At 51.4% G+C, this 22,993-nt stretch overlaps 11 protein-coding genes across 11 annotated transcripts; 6 read left to right on the top strand and 5 right to left on the bottom strand.

The window, feature by feature from the left end:
* Window position 1: 1 nt before the first annotated feature.
* JCM6883_006778 (uncharacterized protein) lies at window positions 2–1,289 on the bottom strand (the record flags this gene model as incomplete). The annotated part of the gene is made up of 7 exons (XM_076629799.1): window positions 2–82; window positions 150–450; window positions 516–767; window positions 835–912; window positions 979–1,028; window positions 1,162–1,183; window positions 1,264–1,289. 7 exons carry the CDS (start codon window positions 1,287–1,289, stop codon window positions 2–4), a joined length of 810 nt encoding a protein of 269 aa, XP_076490426.1.
* Window positions 1,290–1,427: 138 nt separating this feature from the next.
* Window positions 1,428–2,966, top strand: JCM6883_006779 (ubiquitin carboxyl-terminal hydrolase; the record flags this gene model as incomplete). The annotated part of the gene is made up of 8 exons (XM_076629800.1): window positions 1,428–1,464; window positions 1,559–1,757; window positions 1,843–1,961; window positions 2,038–2,094; window positions 2,171–2,285; window positions 2,356–2,439; window positions 2,507–2,753; window positions 2,838–2,966. 8 exons carry the CDS (start codon window positions 1,428–1,430, stop codon window positions 2,964–2,966), a joined length of 987 nt encoding a protein of 328 aa, XP_076490427.1.
* Window positions 2,967–3,214: 248 nt separating this feature from the next.
* Window positions 3,215–5,033, bottom strand: JCM6883_006780 (alpha/beta fold hydrolase; the record flags this gene model as incomplete). Its single annotated transcript, XM_076629801.1, has 7 exons — window positions 3,215–3,485; window positions 3,568–3,889; window positions 3,964–4,117; window positions 4,187–4,243; window positions 4,313–4,627; window positions 4,689–4,764; window positions 4,837–5,033. 7 exons carry the CDS (start codon window positions 5,031–5,033, stop codon window positions 3,215–3,217), a joined length of 1,392 nt encoding a protein of 463 aa, XP_076490428.1.
* Window positions 5,034–5,678: 645 nt separating this feature from the next.
* On the top strand, window positions 5,679–6,603 carry JCM6883_006781 (uncharacterized protein; the record flags this gene model as incomplete). The annotated part of the gene is made up of 3 exons (XM_076629802.1): window positions 5,679–6,090; window positions 6,150–6,442; window positions 6,505–6,603. 3 exons carry the CDS (start codon window positions 5,679–5,681, stop codon window positions 6,601–6,603), a joined length of 804 nt encoding a protein of 267 aa, XP_076490429.1.
* Window positions 6,604–6,837: 234 nt separating this feature from the next.
* JCM6883_006782 (TauD/TfdA dioxygenase family protein) lies at window positions 6,838–8,287 on the bottom strand (the record flags this gene model as incomplete). The annotated part of the gene is made up of 6 exons (XM_076629803.1): window positions 6,838–7,028; window positions 7,096–7,427; window positions 7,499–7,524; window positions 7,590–7,761; window positions 7,840–7,960; window positions 8,029–8,287. The coding sequence occupies 6 exons, from the start codon at window positions 8,285–8,287 to the stop codon at window positions 6,838–6,840; spliced, it is 1,101 nt and encodes a 366-aa protein (XP_076490430.1).
* Window positions 8,288–10,645: 2,358 nt separating this feature from the next.
* Window positions 10,646–12,155, bottom strand: JCM6883_006783 (uncharacterized protein; the record flags this gene model as incomplete). The annotated part of the gene is made up of 5 exons (XM_076629804.1): window positions 10,646–10,711; window positions 10,780–11,425; window positions 11,511–11,611; window positions 11,692–11,900; window positions 11,969–12,155. The coding sequence occupies 5 exons, from the start codon at window positions 12,153–12,155 to the stop codon at window positions 10,646–10,648; spliced, it is 1,209 nt and encodes a 402-aa protein (XP_076490431.1).
* Window positions 12,156–12,724: 569 nt separating this feature from the next.
* On the top strand, window positions 12,725–15,035 carry JCM6883_006784 (uncharacterized protein; the record flags this gene model as incomplete). The annotated part of the gene is made up of 6 exons (XM_076629805.1): window positions 12,725–12,758; window positions 12,819–12,885; window positions 12,947–13,066; window positions 13,132–13,933; window positions 13,999–14,387; window positions 14,450–15,035. 6 exons carry the CDS (start codon window positions 12,725–12,727, stop codon window positions 15,033–15,035), a joined length of 1,998 nt encoding a protein of 665 aa, XP_076490432.1.
* A 173-nt stretch (window positions 15,036–15,208) lies between these two features.
* On the bottom strand, window positions 15,209–18,114 carry JCM6883_006785 (START domain-containing protein; the record flags this gene model as incomplete). Its single annotated transcript, XM_076629806.1, has 8 exons — window positions 15,209–15,382; window positions 15,447–16,350; window positions 16,408–16,507; window positions 16,575–17,119; window positions 17,183–17,389; window positions 17,451–17,507; window positions 17,571–17,908; window positions 17,983–18,114. 8 exons carry the CDS (start codon window positions 18,112–18,114, stop codon window positions 15,209–15,211), a joined length of 2,457 nt encoding a protein of 818 aa, XP_076490433.1.
* Window positions 18,115–18,750: 636 nt separating this feature from the next.
* JCM6883_006786 (uncharacterized protein) lies at window positions 18,751–19,787 on the top strand (the record flags this gene model as incomplete). The annotated part of the gene is made up of 4 exons (XM_076629807.1): window positions 18,751–18,820; window positions 18,905–19,286; window positions 19,353–19,482; window positions 19,602–19,787. 4 exons carry the CDS (start codon window positions 18,751–18,753, stop codon window positions 19,785–19,787), a joined length of 768 nt encoding a protein of 255 aa, XP_076490434.1.
* Window positions 19,788–20,186: 399 nt separating this feature from the next.
* Window positions 20,187–21,652, top strand: JCM6883_006787 (pyridoxal kinase; the record flags this gene model as incomplete). The annotated part of the gene is made up of 5 exons (XM_076629808.1): window positions 20,187–20,256; window positions 20,328–20,409; window positions 20,592–20,599; window positions 20,674–20,741; window positions 20,798–21,652. 5 exons carry the CDS (start codon window positions 20,187–20,189, stop codon window positions 21,650–21,652), a joined length of 1,083 nt encoding a protein of 360 aa, XP_076490435.1.
* Window positions 21,653–22,260: 608 nt separating this feature from the next.
* RPA12 (DNA-directed RNA polymerase I core subunit RPA12) lies at window positions 22,261–22,986 on the top strand (the record flags this gene model as incomplete). Its single annotated transcript, XM_076629809.1, has 4 exons — window positions 22,261–22,396; window positions 22,468–22,586; window positions 22,675–22,744; window positions 22,931–22,986. The coding sequence occupies 4 exons, from the start codon at window positions 22,261–22,263 to the stop codon at window positions 22,984–22,986; spliced, it is 381 nt and encodes a 126-aa protein (XP_076490436.1).
* Window positions 22,987–22,993: the final 7 nt, after the last annotated feature.

A 22,993-nucleotide genomic window follows, 5' to 3' on the forward strand; every position in this document is an offset into this window, starting at 1 on the left:
TTTATTGAACGAGAGGTTGACGTTCCGAGTCGGATCCAAGGGTGATCGATCCGTCTCGAGCGACAAAGGTGAAGTAGAGAGACTGTACCCATCCCGTACTTTTCGTCAGCACACTGACCTCGACGAAGAAGAGGAAAGAGCAGACTCACCTTAACGATCGCAACGAGGGAAACGATAAAACTGGCCAAAGCGAACCAATGAATCGTCTTGTCCGTTTGGTAATCGTAGATTCCATACATGGTCCACGCGAGGACGATCGCACCAGCAAGATCACCGTTCCTCGAACGGAAGGCGTATCCCCAGGCCGTGACAGCCAAAAAGGCGAGAGCGACGCAAACGAGGATGCGGGTCAAGACGGAAGGGTGGGCGTGGTGGCCTCCGTGCGTGAAGAGCGCGAACGCAGAAAGTAGGACGATGACAATCGACCAGGCGTGGTAGAGCGAGAAGGGGCTATTCAAAACGGAGCCAAATCAATATTGAAAACTCGAGAGGAATTGGTCACTTTCAAGACTCACAGGTGAACGAAAAGAACATCTCCGAGACCCTTGGGAGGGTAGTGAGCCGCAAGAGTGTAGTAGACGGTCGAGACGGTCGAAGCGAGAAGGAGGGCGAAAATGAAAGCGACGATGAAATGGCGAGTGACGAAAACGTGAACGAAGATCGAGTTCAAGATTCCCGTGAGAGCGAATCGGTATCCTACTCCGTGGATAGCGTCGTGAGACTTGTCGAAGAATTGATAGATCACGTATCCAAGGAGGAGGAAATCGCTACGGGGAGAAAATCATCAGATTCGACGGTTTTGCGAGTGGGTCATTGCGACTGAACAGGACTCACATGATGGTCCAGGTCCAGAAGACGTAAGAGGCAGGAGTGAAGGCGGTTTCACGTCCAGCTCCATTGGGCGAGAGTCCCCTGCGAGTTCAAAGGGAGGACACGAGTCAGCGACTCGCACTCCTAATCCTGACTCCCTGAACTCACCCATAGAGGTTTGACGAGAATAGGAAGAGGAACGATAAGACGTTGACGACCTATCTCAGTTATAAGTGTCAGCTCAAAGGCAAACCGAGAGCCGTGGGAAACACGATTTCGTCATTGTTTCTCGTTCTCCCTCCTTGGGGATGAGAGAGGAGCGCATGACGCGTAGATGGTGAAGAGATGTACCTTGAGTAGCAAGTGGTCGTTCCTAGTAGAGAAAGAGGGAAGAGAGGAGTAAGTGATGAGAGATCGAGCATGTGATCCGAGGAGGAGAGGGGGGAGACTCACCAGCGGTTCGCTTCTGTCGAGGGCATATTGACTGGCTGTCCTAAGTTGGGTTGGGTAAAGGTTTGAGGATAGAAAGTGTAAGAGGAAAGAAGAGGGAGATTGCGGAGAGTTGCGAAACGTTCTCCAAAACACCTCACTGCGCCCTTTCCCGAAACTTTCCCACGATGTCAGACTCTGCAGGCTGGTCCTTGACTGAATCTGGTCAGTCCTCTCTTCCTCCCCTCACTTTCCCTGGAGACGCTGACGTCTCTTTCCCTCAACATCTCTCCTCGCTACTCTCACTGTCCCCTTGCAGATCCCGGTATCTTCACTGGACTACTACATGATCTCGGAGTAAAGGGGCTTGAAGTCGAAGAGCTATGGGGATTGGACGCTGAACTGTTGAAGCAACTCGAACCAGTTCATGCTCTGGTCTTTCTGTTCAAATGGGTAGGAGGAGCTACAGACAAGATGGATGGAACGTTCGTTGAAGCTGAGGAGGGAACCTACTTTGCGTGAGTTCGAGCTACGTTTAATCAGAACTGGAGAAGTTTTCAATTGCGCAAAATGTTCTCATGCAGCGTTGTGCTCACTCAATAGACACCAAGTGATCAACAATGCATGCGCGAGTATCGCTCTCCTCAACGCGACTCTTAACATTCGAGCACCGCATGTAGAACACGGAGAAGAATTGGAAAACTTGAGCAGTTTCTCATACGGTACGCTGAGCTCGTTTGATTATATCAGGATTCCGATCCCGTGTCTGATAATGCCGTGCTCTGCGAACATATCTAGGTCTCGACGCTCAAACACGAGGCGAAATCATTACGAATTCGCAGAAGATCCGCGAAGGTGCGTTTCCCTCTCCTATCCTCTGAGGACCCCTACATCCAATGAACTCGTCTGCGCACTCGCATCTCCAAGACAGTACACAATTCGTTCGCTCGTAGTGACCCATTCCATCTTGAAGACAATCAACCTCAATCTGAATCGGACCGGGACGCTTTCCATTTCATCTCTTACGTTCCTATCAACGGTCAACTGTAAGTCCTACCGATTTGATTCCTCGCTGTTGACCAGGAGCTGACTTCTTTGCTGTACGACTATGAATAGGTTCGAATTGGATGGATTGAAGAAATCTCCCGTTTCGCATGGAAAAATCCCCGAAGGATCCGATTGGACTGATCTAGCTCGAGAGTGAGCCCTGCCCCTCCTTCCTCTGTCCACTATGCGTGTTGTAATAATTAACACCGTCATTCCGCAGAGTTCTCGAACGTCGAATTGCCTCGTACCCTCCCGGCGAAGTAATGTTCAATCTCCTCGCCCTCACTTCCCGTCTCTCTTCCCTGCGCGCCCAACTCTCTTCTATCGAATCAAAGTCCTCTGACGAACGAACAGACGACGAAGCGGTGAAAATCAGCGATTTGAGCGAAAGGATTGGGGATATCGAAGCGAGGGTTAGGGACTGGGAGACGGAGAATACGTTGAGGAGACATAATTATATTGGATTGGTACGCCTGTCCTCTTATCCTCGTTCGAGTTGTCTTCTTCGAGACGATGGAGCTGAACTTTCATTGGGATTTGTGAGAGAATAGGTTCATGCAGTTCTGGTCGAGATGGCGAAACAGGGACAATTGAAGGGAAGGATAGACGAGGCGAAGGCGACAATGAAGAAGAAGGTTGAGGAAAGGAAAGCGAAAGGAATAGCGATGGACGAGGATTGAGGATAGCAGTCGCAACAAATGAGAAAACGACGTCGACATACTCGAGGCCTCGGGGGAGAAACCAGGAGAGCTCGCACCTGCCGCACTTCGGAACGAATCTGGAGTCTCACGACAGCCTCGGAGGCTGAGAAGATAAGGCCCTAAGATGACAAGGTTGCGAAAAACAAAAAATAACAACAAATGAGAATCGATAAAACCTAATGCTACTAGTGCTACAGATCCAAGCTCTTCGATCCCTAACGAACGTCTCAATTCGACCCCGTCGTCGTTTCCCAACTCCACGTATCCATCCGAAACTTCACTGAGCTTTCCTCTGCGCTTTTGAACGCGATATCCCACATTCTCTCCATTCTGTCACCATCTCCTCGACGATCGAATCCGTTGGGTTTGTCGTCCTCGAGAGGTGTAGAGATCTCCTCGAACGTTACGACAGTCGTTTCTCCTTCAGATCGGATCATTTGAGGCACACTGCCTCGTCGAGAAGTCGTCGCTCGTTCGTATTCGTGTCTTTGGGAGAACCTACCTCAATCGTTCGCGTCAGTTTCGAGCTCTGAGAATCTGAACTTCGAAAGAGGAGCAAAAAGTGAGAAAAGCGACTCACCTCCATTTCGCCCGACGGATATCTTTCAACCTTCCGCCGACTTCCCACGCTTCGGGTTCTCGTTCCGCAAATGTAACGAATGCCTTCCCTTCGAGCTCGTTGCATCGCTGCCACATTTCTTCGCAAATAGGGCTGGAGGAATCGAAGCGAGAGTAGGCGGATGAGGTGAGAGGCGCATGCTTTTCCGGGGAGTGAGATGTCGGGGGAGCGGGGAATGCTATCGAGGTTGATTCCGAGGTGAGGGAGAGATGGGATACTAGGAATTTCGTGAGGATCGGAGCGGTTTCGTCTAAATTTGCGATCCCGACATAGCAGACACCGCCTGGTACGCCAACAGTACGATTTGATTCAGGACTGGAGCGTCCTGAGATGCGGCAGAGATGAGAGGTGACTCACCTTCGACAATCTCTAGCGAAACTTCCTTCGATCCCGTCAAGTTATCCCGAATCTCCTCCGCTACAGGGAGTCCCTTCATCAAGTCATCTGTTCCTTGTACGAGCAGAACTGGGCAGGTGATAGAAGCTAGTTCTTCGGGTTTGATTCCGGCGCTCTGTCAAAAGTTTCAGGCATTCAGCTGTCAGTGGCCATAATTTGCGCAGGAGTAGACGAGTAACCTTACGAGTAAGATCGGAGCAGTGACTTCGAAGCAATTTAGAGCTCGATGAGGTCCAATTCGCTACAAGCACCAAACGAGTCAGTCTCCTGAACCCAGCTCAACACCGACGAGAGAACAGTTCCAACTCACCCTGAACCACATATTCGCCAACCAATCGAACAACTCCCTCTGCTCATTCCTATAATCCTTCAGACTCGCCGAAAACGCTAAATCGAGCATAGCGGTCATGCTGTCGAAATGCCAATCTTCGTCTTCTCCTTGCGACCAACCTTCGAGTAACTCCATCACGACATCGAGTTGCGAGGGCGGTGAGTGTAGAGGAGCGACACCGAGAATAGAGAGGGAGAGAACAGAGGAGGGAAAGAGGAGAGCGAAGGCGAATGCGGTGGGAACTGCGACGTAGGCGTTTGCGATGACATGGACTGAGGGGACTTGCAGAGCGTTCTGTGAAAAGGTTATATCAGCCAACTTGATGCGATTATGAGTGAGAGAGACTGAGGCTTACGAGAAGGAAAGCGATATCAGTCGCGAGGACGAAACAATCATTTCCTTTCCTCGGCGGGCTCTGTGTTCTTCCGTGGCTGTTCCCCGTGCCCCAGCTCCGTCAGCACACAATCCACATAGAAAGAGGGAAAGGGAGGTTCAAAACTCACCCTCTCAGATCAATCGACAAACAATTGAAACTCCGAGTGACTTCCGGAAGCTTTGGCAAAACATACTGCATCACGAGAGCAGAGCACGACACGGCTGGAGGTAAGAAGAGTGCTGTCCGTTTATGGTTGTCGAACGGTTCATAGAAGTCGTAGAAGATTTCGACAGAGGGCTCGTCCGGAAGTTGGATGAATGGCATCGTCGAAAGAAGCTGAGGTTGGTGTAAGGGAAGAGAGAACCGGGAAGATAGCGCTGGTAGACGTCGGAGACTGATCAGCTGAGAGAGATAGAGAGAGGACGGTCGGGACTGGAATGCGAGAGGTAGCGAGAGAAGAATGAGAGAGAGAGAGGAAGAACGTGAAGCTGTACAGTACTATGTCTGTCCTTTAGCCGGCTCCAAGAACAACAGACACTGCCAGAGCAAGAGAAGAAGCACTCCTCCCGTATTTTGAGGTTGGAGCCTGACAAATGGCATTTGCAGGAAAAAGAGAACTTAGTTTTTCATCCAAGCATTCTGGCCGAGCTCTGCTTGTTCCGCCGTGCTGTACGGCCAAGTCGCCGAGTTGCCGGAATGGAGTGTTTGTCGTCCGTGACGAACAGGTGGAAGTACTCGAGGAAGTGAGGTGCAGCTGTCGAAGAAGAGAAGCGAAACGTTTGTCCCGCGAAATTCGCGAACGAACATGTGACGTAGGACTTTTCCCCTCTTCTTTCTCACCTCTCGCCCACCGCAACTATACTTCGACACCGCCGCTACAAGCCGCAGTTCAGCACATACACATAGGCCTCGTCCGACTGCCACGCCTTCCTCTGACCACGAAAAGTCTTTCGACGCCCGGCTCGAATCATGTCGCCCCCTCACGACCTCCTCCACGATGCGCTGAAACGAGCGACCTCTCGCTCTCGTACCGTTACAGCTGGATCTCCACCTGCTCTCGAACATCTCAAACTCGAAGACGAACCTCTAATTGACGTCGCAACTCCGGCTCCCTCTTCCCCCTCGAGTTCCGTCGGTTCTACTCCCGCCGGATCTCGTTCATCCTCGCCTAGTCGATCCGGTAGAAAAGGAGGAGGAGCAGGGAAACCTCGCAGGGACAAGACGAAGGAGAAACAGAAAGCGGAACAGAACAAGAACCCTTTCGACCCGATCAATCGCTTCCCGGGAGAAGTCAATGGAAGGATCTTCGGAGAGTTGATGGCACCAGATCTGTTGGCTTGTGGATTGGTCTGCAAGAGATGGAGGCGTAGTCAAACTCTCAGTTAGTTCTCTTCCCCGCTCTCCCGATACTCTCCTTTGACTCAATGCTCGCTCGTTCAGACTATACTTGGTACCTACTACTACAATCCCTCACTTGGACTTCACCCGAAGATCGTAAAGCGACTTATGCGGAATCAAACGGATTACCGAAATGGCATCCAAGCGATGCGAAGGAAGATTGGGCGGAACGATTCGCAAACATCATGAGGAGGGACGACCTCGAATCGAAAGAAGCCGACGTCGATGAGAATGGTTTGACGATGAAGGAGGAACGAGAATTGAAATGGGCTCAAGAACAGGAAGAAGAGGAAGAGGCCGGAATGGATAAAGCAGCAATGAGAGCTTACTACAAGGTCAGTCGCTCCTTTCTTCTGACATCAGCTACCATGTGCTGAAGTTTGATGTCTTCTGACAGTCGCTCGGAAACAAGAAAGTGAAAGGAAAGAGCTGGAAAGGCTCGATACGAACTCACGAAGGTGACGGACTTGGTGATGTAGCTACTGACGATGTCTAAACCCTTCAAGCAACAATTTCCTCTTCTTGTATCCTATAGTCTGGAAACTGATAGCAATCTGCACTGAAAATCGTTCTTTATCGTCCTTGACTCTCTCTGCTGAGTTCTCAAGGCTCAAGCGACTGGTCGTCACTCGCGCTTTCTCTTGCTCAGTCGCTCGCAACGTCGGACAGCTCGATCCCGGTACTGATTCTTATTCACAAAACTCAAACGAATAGATCCAAGTTCAAAAATTTACAACCCTTCAATCTCGACTCGTCCATCCCAAGTAGTACTGTTCTCATCATAGTACGGTTTCTCTCCTACGACGACAGCCCTGTCACCTTCTCGAGGACCGACAAAGTCCCAAGTTGCGAGATGGTTCACGGCGGAATTCGACCACAAAGCGAGATCGTGAGGCGACCATTTGTACTTGATGTGAGCCTCTGTTCATGCGCACGTACTCCGTCAGCTCTGACTCAATCGCCTCGTGAGAAACAGAGCGAAACTCGCCATGCGACTCAGCTTGAAGTCTGAACAAATAATCCAACACACTCCTCGATTCGTCCTCCGCCAACTCGTTGATCCTCGTCGTGAAAGTCGGATTCGCATAAATCGCCTTTTGTCCCGTGACCTGATTCGTCCTGACGATCGGATGATCCGCGCGGAACTCGTCTCCACTGTTCGCAGGGTGTCCTCGAGGTTCAGTACGAAGTTTGTAGTTGTTCTCGCGAGCTTGTTGGCGGAATCGATAGGCGTCGTTGTGACCCGTGAGACCTTCGAGGAACTTTTGATAGCGAGGTGAGAGCGAGGAATATGTGTGGTAGTTGGATTGCCAGAGAGTGCTGCGAGAGGAGAAGCGAGAAAGGTCAGTGCTTTCGTCTTTTGAGAGAATGTCGAGGCGTTGACGACTCACTCTCCACCACTCTTAGGAAGAGTGTGCTATTTGAAGAGATTGAGTCAGTATCGAAGTCCAAGCGAACGAAACAAGTTTGTCGGAAGCTCACCATTTTCAAAATCGTAAAGAGAGAAGGGTACGGTTCAAACGAAACATCCGAATGCCAACCTTTTGAAGTGAACCCTCTATCCGCGAACGAGATTTGACGTCCTTCCTTGTCCGGGTTCGAAGAGATTTTCCCAAGTGGAAGACCCGATTCCGTCAGTTCTTGAGTTGGGTGACTGTACCAGCGAGCGACGACACGTCTCATCAGTGACCAGCTAGGACTGAGAGAGATAAGAGGTGGCTAGGAGACGGACATATGAAGAGAGGCTTCTTTGGGGTTTCCAGCGAGTTCACCGAGTCGAAGAGCGAGGTTTCCGAGGTCTTCGGGAACGAGATCGTTTTGATCCTTGAAGAACACGACACCTCTCCACGATACTGACGACGACGAAGGATATCAGCCGCGCTCACAACGAGGGCAGATCGAAGAGGGAGAAGAGCTTTACCTAAAATCGCCAAATCGCTCAAAACCTCATCCCCTTGTTCTTTCGGCAACGCCAAAATCTCCTTCAACCTTACCTCCCTAGCGAACTCTTCTCCAAGAGCGGTCGTCAAGGGCGAGTGAGGGTAAGCTTTGAGAGCTCCGGAAGGTTTGAGAGGTTCGACGAGGAAGGACGAAGAGGAGGGAGCGGAACCGTTCGAGCGTTGCTTGAGATCGGAAACGTTGGGTTGAGTCGCAGGAATCGAAGTAGCGATGGAAGGCATATTGAGTGTGTGTCGAGGGAGTTACGAAGTGGAGGAGAGAAAGAGAGAGAACGAGTTTCCGGTCTCGCTTGAAAGTAAGCGTCGTGAGGGTGACAAAGCTAGACGTTGAATAGCGTGATCGAAGTCGACATTCGCTCCGGTCCCGCCGGAAGATACACGATGCGAGCGAAACGAGTCTAAGGGGTCGAGTGAGGTGGAGAAAGCGAGCTATGGCGTGCGAAATTCGAATTGCTGCGCGTTTGCGCTTTGACAGAATTCAGCGCGACTGCAAGTCAGCAGCTCGATCGGCTCGAAGACTCGGGCGGATGCACTACTGCGCCTGGCTGCCAAGACTGTTGTTGACAAGGCGCTCTCAGTGTACGATGCAAAGCGGAAAACGGAATAGATCGGAGAGGGACTCAATTTCAATCAACTCATCTTTGACGAATCAACTTCGAACCAAACACGAAAGAGGGGCGAGGGTGAAGAAATCTCGCGAGGTTAGAGTGAGTCCGAAGTAGTGGATAACTGTACAACGGCTTAAAGTCCTCGCTGGGTTTGGGTTGGTTTTTGTAACTGTGATGGAACAGGAAAGGGAAGGGGAGAAAGGAAGACGAGGGGAGGGAAAGGGAGGGAAGGAGGGGGGAAGGCAAAGGGAAGGAGGGGGAGAAGGTAAAGGAGGAAAAAGATGGGACTTTCGTTTTCGCGCTCTGCAATCAGTCGTATGTCGATTCGCCGGGTCTTGATGGGTCTTGGACGCGCTGGAGAGATTAGTCGCCGGAGCATTCGAAGCAATGGGGAGGGGAAAGGGAGGATGGGAAAAGAAAGAGAAAACGGGAAAACGAAACCTTGAGAATCCCGAATGAAAACCCAACCTGTCCATGCTTCTCGCTGCTTCTCGCTCTCCTAACCATTCCGAGGAGCATTCGGCTTTTTGGTTTTTTTGATCTTCCAGATTCCTTTTCAACCTTTCGATTTTCCTTTCGCCCTTTTTCCGACTTTCTCTAAGTTTACTCCGTACACTGCTTTTCCCGATCCGCTTGCCAACTGAAACGTCCTGATCTTGCAGACCCACTGAGGCGATATAAGAGGTTAACGAGAGAGAGAAAGAGGTTGCATGAAAGAAAAGAAATCGGAGCGAAGGGTTGAGGGAAGAGAATCGAAAAGCTGTCGAGAAATCTGAAAAGATCGGCGGAGAGAGGGGGAGAAGAGGAGGAGAAACCGATTTTATTGCAAACGGAGTGTTTCGACGTTTAACGGTTCTGCATGAGGAGGACGAATAGGCGTCAACGGGCAAGGTAAATCGAAGCCAGAAACGAGGAAACGAACCTTGGTGAAACCGATAGCCTCGGAACGCTCACGGAAGCATTGACGGCAGATGTTGATGCCTGTCAAGTCACAACTCGTCAGGATCTATGCGAATGGAGCGAAAGGAGAAGACGGAGAGAGAGTTTGTGAACTTACCGTACTTGCGGATCAAACCAGCTTGGTGCTGGCAGATTCGGCTAATTCAAACCGTACACACCTCTCATCAGTTCCTCTGTCCTCACATCTGACCCTCATAGCTCTTCCGTCGCGGTCCATCCTCCTTTTATGAAATTTCATTATTCGTGCACCTTTCCAGTTCCCCTCGCGTCCAACCCGCTTGTTCTTGCGCTCATTCTATGCTGTATGATGATAATGTTGGTACTTACCAGCCGCGGGAGCCCTTACCGTACTTGCGGGGGTGGGAGAACCAAATAGCCTCGTGAGTCATGATTGAAAGACGGGTGGATTAAGTTGGCGGAGAGAGTCGAGGGGAAGATATGGCTACGATAGATCGAATTCACGGTTGCGAGTTGTAGTGTCGAGTTGATTTGGGAGAGTCGGGGCGGAGGAGATGGGAAGAAGAGTAGAAAGAGAGCCAGAGGAAGAGAGAGTACAGGGTCAGCATGCGTACAGACAGCATAGTATACGTTATAGGATCGGTACTCACACACTTCGCAGTCGACTAGGGCTGAACTCACGAGGGAAAAAAGAGAGACGGGCATTTTTTTCGCTCGCTTCCCTTTGGATTTTTCACTCACCGCGACGACTTGGCTTCAACGAACAATCCTCTTCACCTACTCGCCTGACCTGTACTGAAGCTAATGGCGAAATTAATGCTCAACCTCGCGCTCGATTCGGCTCACAACCTGTGTAGGACCTCGGACTGGACTCAAGCTCTCCTATCTCACGCTCTGCAGCTGTGCTCTGATACTAGCCGAGGCTTGTTCGCAGAAGCTAAGTCTAACATTACCGAGGTAAAGGAATGGCGCCGGGCCGAATCACAAAGAACTCAAAAGTATCGCCGCATGAAACAAAAAAGGAAAATCTAACATCGACGACTTTCTCACACGCTCAAACAGTCAAATTCTGACGAGAAACAGGTACATGAGCTTCCAACGACTTCGACTGGACCAGGATCTAGCGTTCATCCGAGCTTATCAGCCTCTCGGGCGCATCTGCAATTCGAAAAGAAAAGTAGTATTCACCTTCAACAACCTCTTTACTTCTCCCCATTCCTCCCACCTCTTCTTCGCCGCGTCCCCAATGTTGACGTTATGATGGTCGCTCTCTACCGTCGTCTTGATCCATCTAGGCCACCTCGCTTCTTCCCTCGAAACGACAATCGCAAACTTCTCATCCAACAACTGGAACGCCTCGAGAGACTCTTCGACGAGTTGTCTGATCGAGGGCGTCATATGACGACGTCCGTACAATTCGAGGTCGGAGTCTTGCGTGGAGAGGTGGGTGAAGTGACGAAGTTCCATGACGAACGAGAGATTGAAGAATCGTTCGAATTGTTGGAGTTGAGCAGCGTATTCGGGGTTCCTTCGAGTGTTTCGACAACGAAGGACGAATTCATCCAATGAGAATGGATTGGAGAATGATTTGGTTGGGAGTGAGTGGGATAGTTCTTTGAGAAATTTGGCGACGGAGTGAGCGGTCTCGATGAAGAGGAGTGGGTAGCAGGGGACGAGGAGGTGGATCTCATCGTCTTTCGATACCGGAGAATGCGACGAGTGAGAGAGGAGGTGTTTCTGGGTTGAAAGAGGCGGGAAGGAAAGAAGAGTCGTTTGTGAAGTCGTCGGCGAAAGGTACGGGAATGAGCGAGAACGGTATTGAATCGAGATTGAGCTATTTGTTGTGATGCATTGTCAGCAATGAATCCGAATTGTGCTGAGCAGCGTTGTACGGGCAAGAAAAAGGAGAGAAACCTCACATTTTGCCGACTTGCTTCGTGACGCCGAGTTCTTGAGAGACGAGAGTCGGATGAGGCTTCTGAGTCGACTTGGCTTGCGTGTAGACATCGATAGTTCCAGCCTGTCGAGACACGCGAATCGCGAAGTCCAATTTCGCAAAGTCGGTGGTCGAGCTCATGACGATGAGCGGAAGGGACTCACACCGGGCACCAACATCATCTCTTGCAGTAACCCAGAAGCGAACAGCTGCGGATACTCTTCGTGCAAAGCCTCTTGATAAGCGTCAGCATCTGGAAGAGGAATCAAGCCGTCGAGGTGGTCGTCGTGAAAAACTGCTCGAGGCTTCGTGACGGAAGGGCCGTGGCCGGCCAGGTCGACCGAGAGGTAGTAGAGAGCGATGGCGGTGCGACCTTCGAGGACGAGATGATGAGAACAACGCACAACTCGGGTCAAGAGAACATGAAAAGGTAGCTCTTACCTCGGAAGATGACTCCCTTCTCTGACGAGCCCTTCTTCCGTTGATACTGACCTTGTGCAAACGCCGAGTTGAGCAACGCAGCCGCGGTCGTATGAGTTTGAGCTCCTTTTTTGTCGACGAGTTCGAGACGACGAGCACTTCGATCTTCGTTCCATGGCCAATCGTTAAATGGTCGAGTAGTCGTCATGTCGGAGAGCTCTTCTCTTTGCCCGGGAGGAAAGGTCGAGTAGGTGTGAAGGAATTGGAAGAGAGGAGGAGAAAGGGAATGAGCTCCGACCGGCTGTGCTTACAGTGACTCGTGACTCTCCACGGGACCTCCCCGCACCCCCACGATGTCGCTGTTAGCGAGCTACGAACCCTGGAACGTCCGCTGAACATCTTTGTCTCCTGAACATCTGCGAACGGCCCACGCACGAACGAGTGAACAAACAAACAAAACTCGGGAAAGGCTGTGCTTGACCAAAGCTTTCGACCGTACCTTGGACCTACGAGTGTCCCTTGTTCAACTCACTTGTGACTCAAACGAACCTGCTGTGCGAAGTCAGAGCGAATCGGAGTTTTCCAGAAAACAAGTCCGAAGCGAGACGAAGTGAGGCCGCGACCAGCTTGCGCTCGTCTAGGCGAACCGACCGAGCGTAGACATCTCCACCTGGGCAAGTCGCAGGTATCGGAGTAGTAGAGAGTAGAAGAAGGGACGAAAGTCGAAAGTTCTCCCGTGTGTCCTCCCCACATCTCGATTCTGCCGCTTCTTCAACTATGAGTGCTCAGAGCAACCATATCGACTTCCCACGTAAGCCGACGACCCCGCTATGCCTCCGGAACGCGCTAGAACTGACGGAACATTGATCAGTCCTCAAAATCGTCTCGAATGCTCGCTCGACATACGGTCTGAGGCATCAAGACTACGCTAGATACAAGTCAGTACATCCAAGCTACCCTCACGGGTGGACAGAGCTGACTTCGAGTGTTCGGAGACAGATCTCATTGCACTGCCAAAGTTCATCAACTCCGCAAGTCTACTGGCTTCTCACAGACCGCTGGGCGTAGCAAGAAGTATCAAAGGAAGGACTTGACTGCAGAGAAAGTAACTTCGGACAAGTGAGCTTGGGGGTTATCCGCTTCGTGACCATTTCGACGGCTGACTTTCCTCGAATCCGAAACAGACACCTTCAAATCCTCCTGTTCGATAGTGAACGATGCTGGGCTCAATCCCAACTGCTCAAATCTCAACTCGATGACCCTTCCTCCCCCCCTTCAACGAAACACCACCTCGCGAAACGTCTTAACAAAGCCTCAGCTCACGCTTCTCACCTCGTCGAACTCTCCCAAGATCCCATTCTCTCGTCCCGACTCTCTGCTTCCCAACTCGGTCAAATTCAAGCGTACTACTACAGCCTGTCGGGATCCCTCGCTTTCGAAAGAGGGAAGCACAGTCAAGGTCTCGAAACGCTCAGTATCGCATACGAGATCCTTCGAGAACTCGCAGAGCATGCGAACTCGGCGACGGAGGAGGCGCTTTACAACGAATCGATGGATGAATTGGAACCAATGTTGAGGTTTTGCGCGTACAAATCGGGCAAAGATACGTCGAAAGGAGTCAACGTTATCGCGAAAGAAGTCGCCGAATCGAAACTCGCGGTGACTGTCAAAGGATGGGAGGAGATCAAGATGAGGTTAGAAGAGGAAGGAGGGAAGGAGAAGAGGGAACAGGTCGAAGTGAAATGGAGGGGCGAAATCGTCCCCGTGAGAAACGTCGAACTCGTCGATGTCGCAGTCAAGGTTCAACGAGCTCTGCAAACCCTCGAGAAAGACGAGTCGAAAGTTGGGGAAGGTTCCGCTGGAAAGAAGAAGGCGGAAGGAAAGAAGGAAGTTTTGGGAGCGAGGAGAATGGGAACTTACGATAAAGCTCTCTTGGTCCTCGCCGAAGCGGAGCAAGTTGCGAGTCAACTCGTTGATGACAACAAGGCGAGTCTCGCTGCAGACTTCTATCTCTCGCCTTCCCGAGACCTGATTGTTTTGATTTTCAATAGATCGCTCTCTCAAAAGGTCAATCAGCTCGATTCGAAGCCTCTTCCCGCCCTCTCCTCCTCTTCCATTCCTACATCCAATACAACCTCCTCTCGGTCCGTACGAAGCGCGACCTCCTCGTCATCTCCTCTGCGATCCGAAAACTCTCCGCTCGAGAATCAAAAGTCCTCGAAACTGAATCTGCTTACGTCGCTCGAACGGAAACGAGGAACCCTCAAGTTGCGAAAGACAAGATCAAGAGGTTGAGAACGAAGGCGTATCCTGGAATCGTAAAGGTCTATGATACGGTTTTGTTGAGTTTGGAAACGATGCAGGAGATGGAAATCGTCGCGCAAGATGACGAGTTGGCGACGAAAGTCGAAGCTCGAATCGAATTCGTACGAGCCCAAAGGTGAGCCTCATCTCGCCAAACACAGAACGAACAAGTCTGACTGACGTTTGATCGGCTTTCAGGGCGATTTACGTGTCCCGAGCTTACGCTCTCGCCTCCCAATTCCCCTCCGCTCTTTCTCTCAACTCTCGCGCGAAACTCTACTCTCGTCAATCCCGAACCACAGCTCTTTCCCTCTCGCCCGACCTCGACTTCTCCCCTTCACACGAGCACGAAGACGAAGAGGAAGAACACGATTTCATTTACGACTTGTTACCGCTCGATCAAGCATCATACGATGAGATTGATCGAAAACTCGAGAGGGATTACGAACAATTCGGGAAAGATTGGTTCGAAGCGACTGGGGGCAAAGTCGAATCGGGAGGAGACGAGGTCGATGAGTTACCGGTTGAAGATCTCTCGCTCTCGGAGAACAAGGGCAAAGAGAAGGCAACGAAACAACCTGCTTTCTACGATGTTGCGTACAACTATGTCGTCGCGTTCGATATGGACGCAATTGCGAAGAAAGCTGGATTGAGGAAAGAGGAGGAGGAAGAAGAGACCAAGGAGGAGAAGATGGAGGTCGAGGAGAAAGCAAAGGAGAAGGATCAACAGCAATCGACCCCGAGTAAACGAGGATGGGGATTCGGGTTTTTCGGGAGAGGGTAACCTCATCTCGGGTTTCGAAGATAACAGATATCACTTTGATTGAGAGTCTTTCTTATTGTCATGACATAACTTTTCCATCGCCTAGAGCTACAGTGAGACACGGATTACATACACAGAATGAGATAACAACTCATGTGAGCACTGATAAGAGAATACGACTTTGAAATGTGGTTTTACGCCATCTTTCCCCAGATGTAAGCACCGAACACGAGTGCGACCATGACGAGAACTTGTTGTTGAGTGAAGTAGAGGTCTTGAGTGATGATCAAACAAGCGTTTGAAGGGATTGAGCCGGGAGAAGAAGTTTTCGACATTTGAGCGACCGAAGAGGAGTTGTCGTTTGATACCTATTCAAGCGAAACAAACCCATCAGCACGAGTAGGACGTAAATGGCTCGACGAATGACCTCACCTCTCTTGATTTGTTGTCATTCGAGATTGGCGAGGGAGATCCATTATTCGAAGATCCCTTGACAGAGGCAATTCCCGCTGCAGCTCCAGCAGCCGCTCCTCCTGCAGCTCCCGCCGCTGCAGTCTCGAGTCCCCGATCGGGGGAACCGTTTGGGCGAGCATCGTCGCTTGATACGTTGCGTTGGACAGGCTTTCTTCTCGCAACGGCTCCAATTTCGCCTTTAACCGTTTTGTCGACGAATTCGCCTCCAACGTAAACGTCTTCCGATCCGTCACCGTCCGCTTGAGTGAGGACCAATCGAGCTCCTCGTTCCCCAACGCTCTTGATCTTCTCGGTCCAGCAGATTTCGACCATCGTTCCGTCGACCGTTTCGACTTTCGCGAGTTCTCCAACGTCGGACGGTTCGAGGACGAGGTCGATACCGCGAGGGTACATTCTCCCACTCCAGCTCAACCAGCATTTCTGTTTCCCGTCTTTCATCGTTCCTTTCCCTTCTCCTCCGATAGTGAACGTGACTTTTCCTTTCGTAATATCATCTCCAGGAGCCAAATCCTTTACGAGTTCCGCAGGTCCATTACCCCATCTCAAGAAGTGTGGCGCGAATCCGTTTGCGTCGATGAACCTCGAGACTTGAAGAGGAGCGAGGGCGAGCTCGGTCGCAAGAATTTTCTGGGTCGCGAATCCAAGAGTTTGTCCACCAATATCTCGCTGCGAGATATGAGTGACTCGAACTCCACGAGACGAAGGAGTGAGAAGGAACCCGGTGAATTCAGTTTTGGCGGAAGTTGAGTTCTTGGGACCTCGTTCAGAGTTGCGAGTAGAGCGAGAAACGAGGAGAATTGGACCGTTCGAGTCGGCGGGATCGTCACGGTCGACACCTTGAGCGAGGGTGTAGTGGAAGGCCCTATACGGAGAGAGCTCAGTAAGGAGGACGGGTCGATTTGACGGCAGAAGAACTCACTTGAGAGACGGGAAGATCCCTTTTTGAGCTTCGACGAAGAGACCTTGATCGAAACCGTTGTGTAGCTCGACGCGATCGATTCCTTCTAGTCGAGGATCCCCTGCAACGACAACGCGAAATTAGTCTTTCGTTCATACAGGCGGTCGAGAACCGTTTTTCCAACTCACAGAGAATTCTCGCGCTCGAGTTGAGAATCGTTCCCAGTACTTGCTCAGTCGTAACCCCACCTCCAATATCGACCTCTCCCTTGACAATTGGCAATTCACCTTCGCCTCTCATCTTCATGACGATCTTGTTCCCCGTCGGATCATTCGCGACGGTCCAACCTTGTCCTCCCGCGGAATCGAGAGTCGCTCGAACCAACTTGATCGCTGTTTGAATCTCACCAAAGGAAGCGGCATCTCGATCGAGTTCGACGTGGGAAGGAAGTCCGACCGCTCCAGATCCGCTCGAAACGGTTGTCGCGGCGGTTGAGACGTTGCTTCGAGTCGAACGCTTCGAAGACACCGAGTCTCGACGACGACGGGAGCTTCCGGACGAGGTAGCGGAAGGGACTAGGACGGAGGGAGTAGGTTCGGGATCAACGGGCATCATAGGAGGAGCGCCGTGAGATTGAAGGTAGGCCGCGATACGAGAGATACAGGTCGGACGACGGGCGAGGTATTTCGTCGCTGCGAACGAAGGCATGAAAGTCTTGACGTTGACGTGAAGGCTATCGTGGAAACCAGAATCAGCTAAATCCGAGCTAGACGTGAGGAGACAGAACGAAGCTCACTAGTAGGAAATCCTCGTTCCTCCAGAAGTGGGTTCGAGCACCCATCCGTTGAGGGCGATACTAGCACGAACTCGTCCGGCGACTCGAGGGACTTTCGGCGTAACGACAGAAGTCGTCGCGAAACAGATTACTCCGGTAGGCGAGCCGGAAACCTTTTCAACCAGTGAAAGGTCGCGAGTCGACGATCCGGCGATACCTTTCATAGACCTAGATCATAGTAAACGGGAGATGAGCGAAGCTCGTGCGGCAACGAATAGGAATTGCTCACATGTAGGTAAGAGACGAATCTTCGGAGAGATTCTCGACGAGCGATCCCTCTTTGTACCTATTCCAGTGAAAGTGAATCAGTCACAGGTCATGAGCTGTAGCCTCTCTGAGAGTCGCTCACCATTCATCCCAGAGTTTCCTGGTTCCTACAACACCAAAGACGGCAGCGGGTGCAAATCCGTCGATATCGAGCACACTCTTGAAGACCGGCGCGTTGAACGCCTTGTTCCCCTTCCCAGCGCTCACGTAGCTCTTCTCTTTCGAGACGTAGACTTGAGTTCCGCTCTTCTTGTGCGTGAGCGCCTTCTTCCAGTTACTGTCGGATTCGGAATGGAGGTCTTGGAGTTTCGACATGGCGCGAGAAGCGGAGGCGAGGTACGATTCGACGCTGAACGCTGAGGAGTCACTGACGGCAGAGGGACGACGGTCGAGGTCTCCAAAGTCGTCGGAGTCGTTCGCCTGTAAGCGAAGACACCGGAAATGGAGTTAGTAACCGAGCTTCACGTTCGCAAAGTCGTTCCGATCGCACTCACAGGAGATGCAACGGATCCATCGTCGTCATAATCGTCGTTGCCGAACTGGGAGTCGTAGTCGTACTCGGATTTACCGGATTTCGAGGATTTAATCGAAAGAGCTCGAGAAGCTCGACGTAATTTCGAGGCCATTCTGAGACGGTTCTTGCTGAGGAAAGTCGATAAGAGTGTTTAGACTGCATTGTGACATGACGAGTCAGAATTGCGAGTTGCCGGGAGACAGAAAGGGAGACAAAGAGGAGACTCACCTGGAAAAGCTGACTGAAACGGCTGGATTCGCTAAGCGGGCAGCGGGGGTCGACGGAGAGGTGGTATTGCGAGCTTCGGAAAGTCGTAGAGAAGCACTTGAAGGCTCGCGGGAGCTGAGGAAGAGAGGGAAACAGCCGAGTGGGGGAGCTTGAATCCGGTGGAAGAGAGCGAGAGTTGATGAGGGTGGCTTGAGGATCTCGGGGCGGTGAGTGCTGGTAGCGCGGTACAGGTTAACGAGCAAAGGGCAATAGAGAGAAGGAGAAAGAGAGATGATGCCCTCTCGAATTGAAAATTCAAAGTTTCATTCGCGGCGACCTGACTCGCCGAACTTAGCTTCGCTTCTTGCCGACCTAGATCTCCTCGTTGAGCTCCACTTCCTACTCCAGTGCTTCCGAACCTGTCCACCCAGAGACGTCCTCGTCAGATTTCCCTTCTTTCCCCTTTCCTTGATCTCGGCAAACTCCTCCTCCTCCTCCAGCAGTCGCCGCCTGATCATCTTACCCTACGCTGTCGACTGTTATGTCTGAAGAGCATCCTGCAGAGGGTCCGAAGTACCCATCGACTCTGGCTCCCCCGGCGTACTATACTGGTAAGCCTTCCTCGAGCTCGCTCATCTTGGAGACAACAGTGCAAGACTCGGAGGCTGACTGTCTCCCTCTCTCGATCTCCTCAGGTCTGACGGACCGGATTAGAGAGAACCTCCTCCCCGTCTTCTCTTGCCTTTTCGACCTCCCAACGACCCTCCAAGTCCTCGAACTCGCGTCTGGGAACGGCCTACACTCGCTCGTGTACTCTCAAGCGTTCCCGAACGTGACTTTCCAACCAACGGAATGCGATGCTTTCAATATTCAGAGAATCGACGAAACTTGTCGAGAAGTCCGACGAGACGAGGCAAGCTCAGAGGCGGGAGGGGTCAGAAAAGCGTTGGAACTCGATGTCATGAAAGAAGACGACTGGCAACGCATAAGAAGCGTCAATACATCTTCGTCAGGAGAGAACGAAGGAAAGAAATACGATTTGGTCGTGACCCATAATTGCCTTCACATGCTCCCCTTGTCCGTACACCTCTCTCCGATACATGCAAAGAAGACGGTGCTTACTCGACGCCCCTCTCGCTGTAGCCCTGAAGGTCCGCAATCGATCTTCCGTAATCTCCTGCAACACAAACTCGTTTCGCCCTCGCATGGTCTCGTTGCATTCTATGGTCCGTTCAAGCATGACGCTGGATTCTATGGCGAAGCTGATGAAGCAGTGAGTCATCTCCATCTACATACAGCCGGAAGAACAACAGCCTTCGAGCTGTGGTCTTCCTCTCGCGGGTCTTGAGTGAGACGGTATCGCTGACGCTAATTCGCCTTCGTTCTCGACAGTTCGATAGAGAGATCTCCTCACGTCCCTCCTCGTATCCTCTCGGTTTACGCAGTATCGAAGCTCTCGCAAGGATAGCTCGGAACGAAGGATGGGAGTTCGTCGAAAGAGTTCCAATGCCAAAGGGGAACTTCGTGTTGATCTACAAGGTAGAGGGTGCCGAGTACCCCGAGCCGAAATGGGATTGAGTATCAGCTCATGTCCAACGTTGAGGGGTTTAGGTTCATCATTCATGAGTGTCGCGAGAAGTAGAGAAATATACAATCTGCAAGTTGAGCTTCCTTCGTCTTCTGACCGTCGCTGGCGCCCGTAACGCGCTCTGCCGAGAGTCCTTCGTTACTTTTGCAGACTTCAATGCAAGGATTCGAGTCAACGAGTCTCGCATACATTCGCTCGAAAAACGAAACTTCAGAGCTTCGAGAGAAATGTCTTCGGTTGCGTTCATCAACATCGTCCATCAAACTCGACTCGCCAACCGGCTAATCATCAGTCTATCGATAAACAGATAGAGCCGCTCCTTATTCTGCGCACGCTCTTTCCAGACACGAATCCTATCAGTTTCTGGCTTCAATTGATCAAGTCTTCTCATGGCTCACAACCTCACTCAGGAGCGACGAGTGCTTTCGATCCAGTCTCATGTCGTAGCCGGCTATGTTGGTAAGCCATCACGTTTCTCTCCTTGCTCTTCAGAAAGTTTCGGAATGATTCATGGAGAATTCGGATAACAGGAAACAAGGCAGCGACATTTCCTCTGCAGCTATTGGGGTGGGAGGTAGATGCGGCGATGACTGTAGCGTTCTCGAATCATACGTGAGTCTCAGCTTCCGGTACGAGGTCTCATTCGCGCGGGAGAGCTGACTGTTTCTTCCCTGTTCATCCATCCATTTCACACCTCAATCCTGGTCAAACACTTCGGTATATCGCTTGTACTCGCGATCTCGACAACCATTCTGCCCGCCGTGCCCGGAATCGCTCGTTTGCCCGGAAAACAGAGGTCCGCGTGAATTCTCTTACTTTTTTGATCCGCGCGAGACCACCATGAGCTGATCTTCGTTCTGACTCTGCTCGTTACAGGCTATGGAAGGTGGGGAGGATCCAAGTTTGACGCACCACATCTCGAAGACATCTTTTCTGCGCTCGATGTGAGTAGATTCACTTCCTCGTTCGGCTTTCCAGTTTCTCATCTACCTTTTCGCAGGCAAATGGTCTCCTGCGGCAATCACATCTCTTGACCGGATACGTACCCGGTGCAGACGCCCTGAAAGTGGTCGCTCGAACAGTCGACCGACTAAAAGCTGTCAACCCTCGACTCGTTTACGTCCTTGATCCAGTCATGGGTGACGACGGGAGAATCTACGTATCCGAATCAGTGATCCCTCTCTACAAATCCCTCCTCCCGAAAGCGACTTGCGCAACACCAAATTACTTCGAAGCGGAACTTTTGACCGATATCAAGATTCTCGATGCTCGGTCCCTCAAACTCGCCCTTCGGACGTTCCACGAACGATACAAGATCCCAAATATCATCATTTCCGCCGTCTCTCTCCCCGTGCACGAACTGGTCAAATTAGGATTCACCAATTTACCTCCCGTCGCTTCTTCCTCGACGGGGAGAATGCTAGTTTGCACTGGTTCGACGCTCCTCGATTCAACAACGATGGAAACGACTTCATTCGGGATCGCTTTCGAAGAACTCGCAGAACATTACGAAGGAGTCGGCGACACGTTCTCTTCCCTCGTTCTCGGTCGATTCCCTCCTTCCTCCCCTGCCGCTGCTTCCGATCCCAATTCCTCCGCCTACTCTTCTCATCCGATCTCACCGCTCGCACACACCGTAGAACTCGCGATCGCCTCCTTACAAGGAGTCCTAGCGAAAACTCGAGCTCACGCCCTTCAACTCGCGAAAGGAAGAACGGATTGGATCGTACCGCACGAGGGGGAGAGCGCCGAGGAACGAGTGAGGAGGTTGAGAACGGTCGAATTGAGGTTGGTGCAGAGTCAGAAGGAATTGTTGGATCCTGAAGTTGTGCATAAGGCGGTTAAATTCACGTAGGAGAGGGGCGACAGGACGCTGGAGGAGATTAGGACCTCGTTGTACTACATCACGGGTCTCTGTGGAACGATCCACGTAGAGGTAGGCCGTATCGTCTTGACCTAAACTCGCTGTCAATCGCCAGCTGACTCACGTCGCGTTTTCGCAGATTCTCCCCCTTCTTTCCTCTCGCATGTACTCCTACTGTTCATCTTCAACGCCTTGCAACCGAATAGAAGCTCCATTATCGCATCATCGTCCGCAGCAGCCGGTAATGAGAGGCAAACGATTCTTTGGGTGAAGAAACACGAGATGAATGCCCGGCGCTGCTTCTCCCGTCTCGCTTTCCCATCCGCTTTGTCGAGCGGAGCTTAGTCAGATTGATGTCAGGCCGTTGCTGTCCTAGCTGGAATGACCGCTCTCGCTTGGCCTTGTAGAGTCGCGAAGTTCGCGTTATATTTTCGGAACTTAACTTTCCGTTTTGCTCGTCCGTATAGAGTCTCGTACTGATGGAGCACATCCACAAGTGGCAGACGTCGAGAAGCAAAAATCTCTGCGAAATTCCGACACTCTCCAAAGTTTTTTCGGGTTTCATCTATCATCCAACCTCGCTCTCTCCGCACACCCTCATGGCCGCTACCGCATCAACACCAAACCAAATCGGATCTCTCGTCTTCTGCTCACGGTGCGGGAACTTGCTAGATCTCCCGGGAGACGAAGATCATTTGACTTGTGATGCTTGTGGTCAAGTAGAGGACGCAACGGGTCAGTTCACCGCTCTCCTACCTTTCAGTAGAACGGCGGCAGATTTTGACACTCCTGTGTGGTCGTAACAGCGTATGAGGGAAAAGTAATCACGACGAAATCGAATCCAGCTGCTTTCCCTTCTTCTCTAAGACAGCTTAAGACGAGTCTGGTCAAGAACAGAGGAGATGTAGAGAAGAAAAAGGTTTACGTGAGTCAAGCCATTCCCCGACGGTTGTAGTTGAATTCTCGAGCAGATGAGAACCTTCACTAAGCATCTTTCGCTTGCCTTTCTCTAGGTCGATGAGGTTTGTGAGAAGTGCGGAGCTAAACAGATGAGTGTCAAGACTATGCAACTACGATCGGCAGGTAAGCTTGCTCCTCTTGAGACTGTTTTGGTTCGGAAAAGGATAAATTTGACTGATTCTCGCTCTTCTCTGCTCTCCCCGCCAACGAACAGATGAAGGAGGTGAGTCACTCGCATTCATCACTCCTCTGAGGGCTTACTTGAGCCGTATGGAGCGGAAACTGACCCTGTCTCGACGATTTCTGCAGCGACCGTTTTCTATTCTTGCGACAAATGTGGTTTCCAAACCCGACTCAACAATTAGGAAACAA

The sequence above is a fragment of the Sporobolomyces salmoneus genome (assembly GCF_050403485.1).
Source record: "Sporobolomyces salmoneus JCM6883 DNA, S_salmoneus_JCM6883_v1_ctg6, whole genome shotgun sequence".
Lineage (NCBI taxonomy): Eukaryota > Fungi > Basidiomycota > Microbotryomycetes > Sporidiobolales > Sporidiobolaceae > Sporobolomyces > Sporobolomyces salmoneus.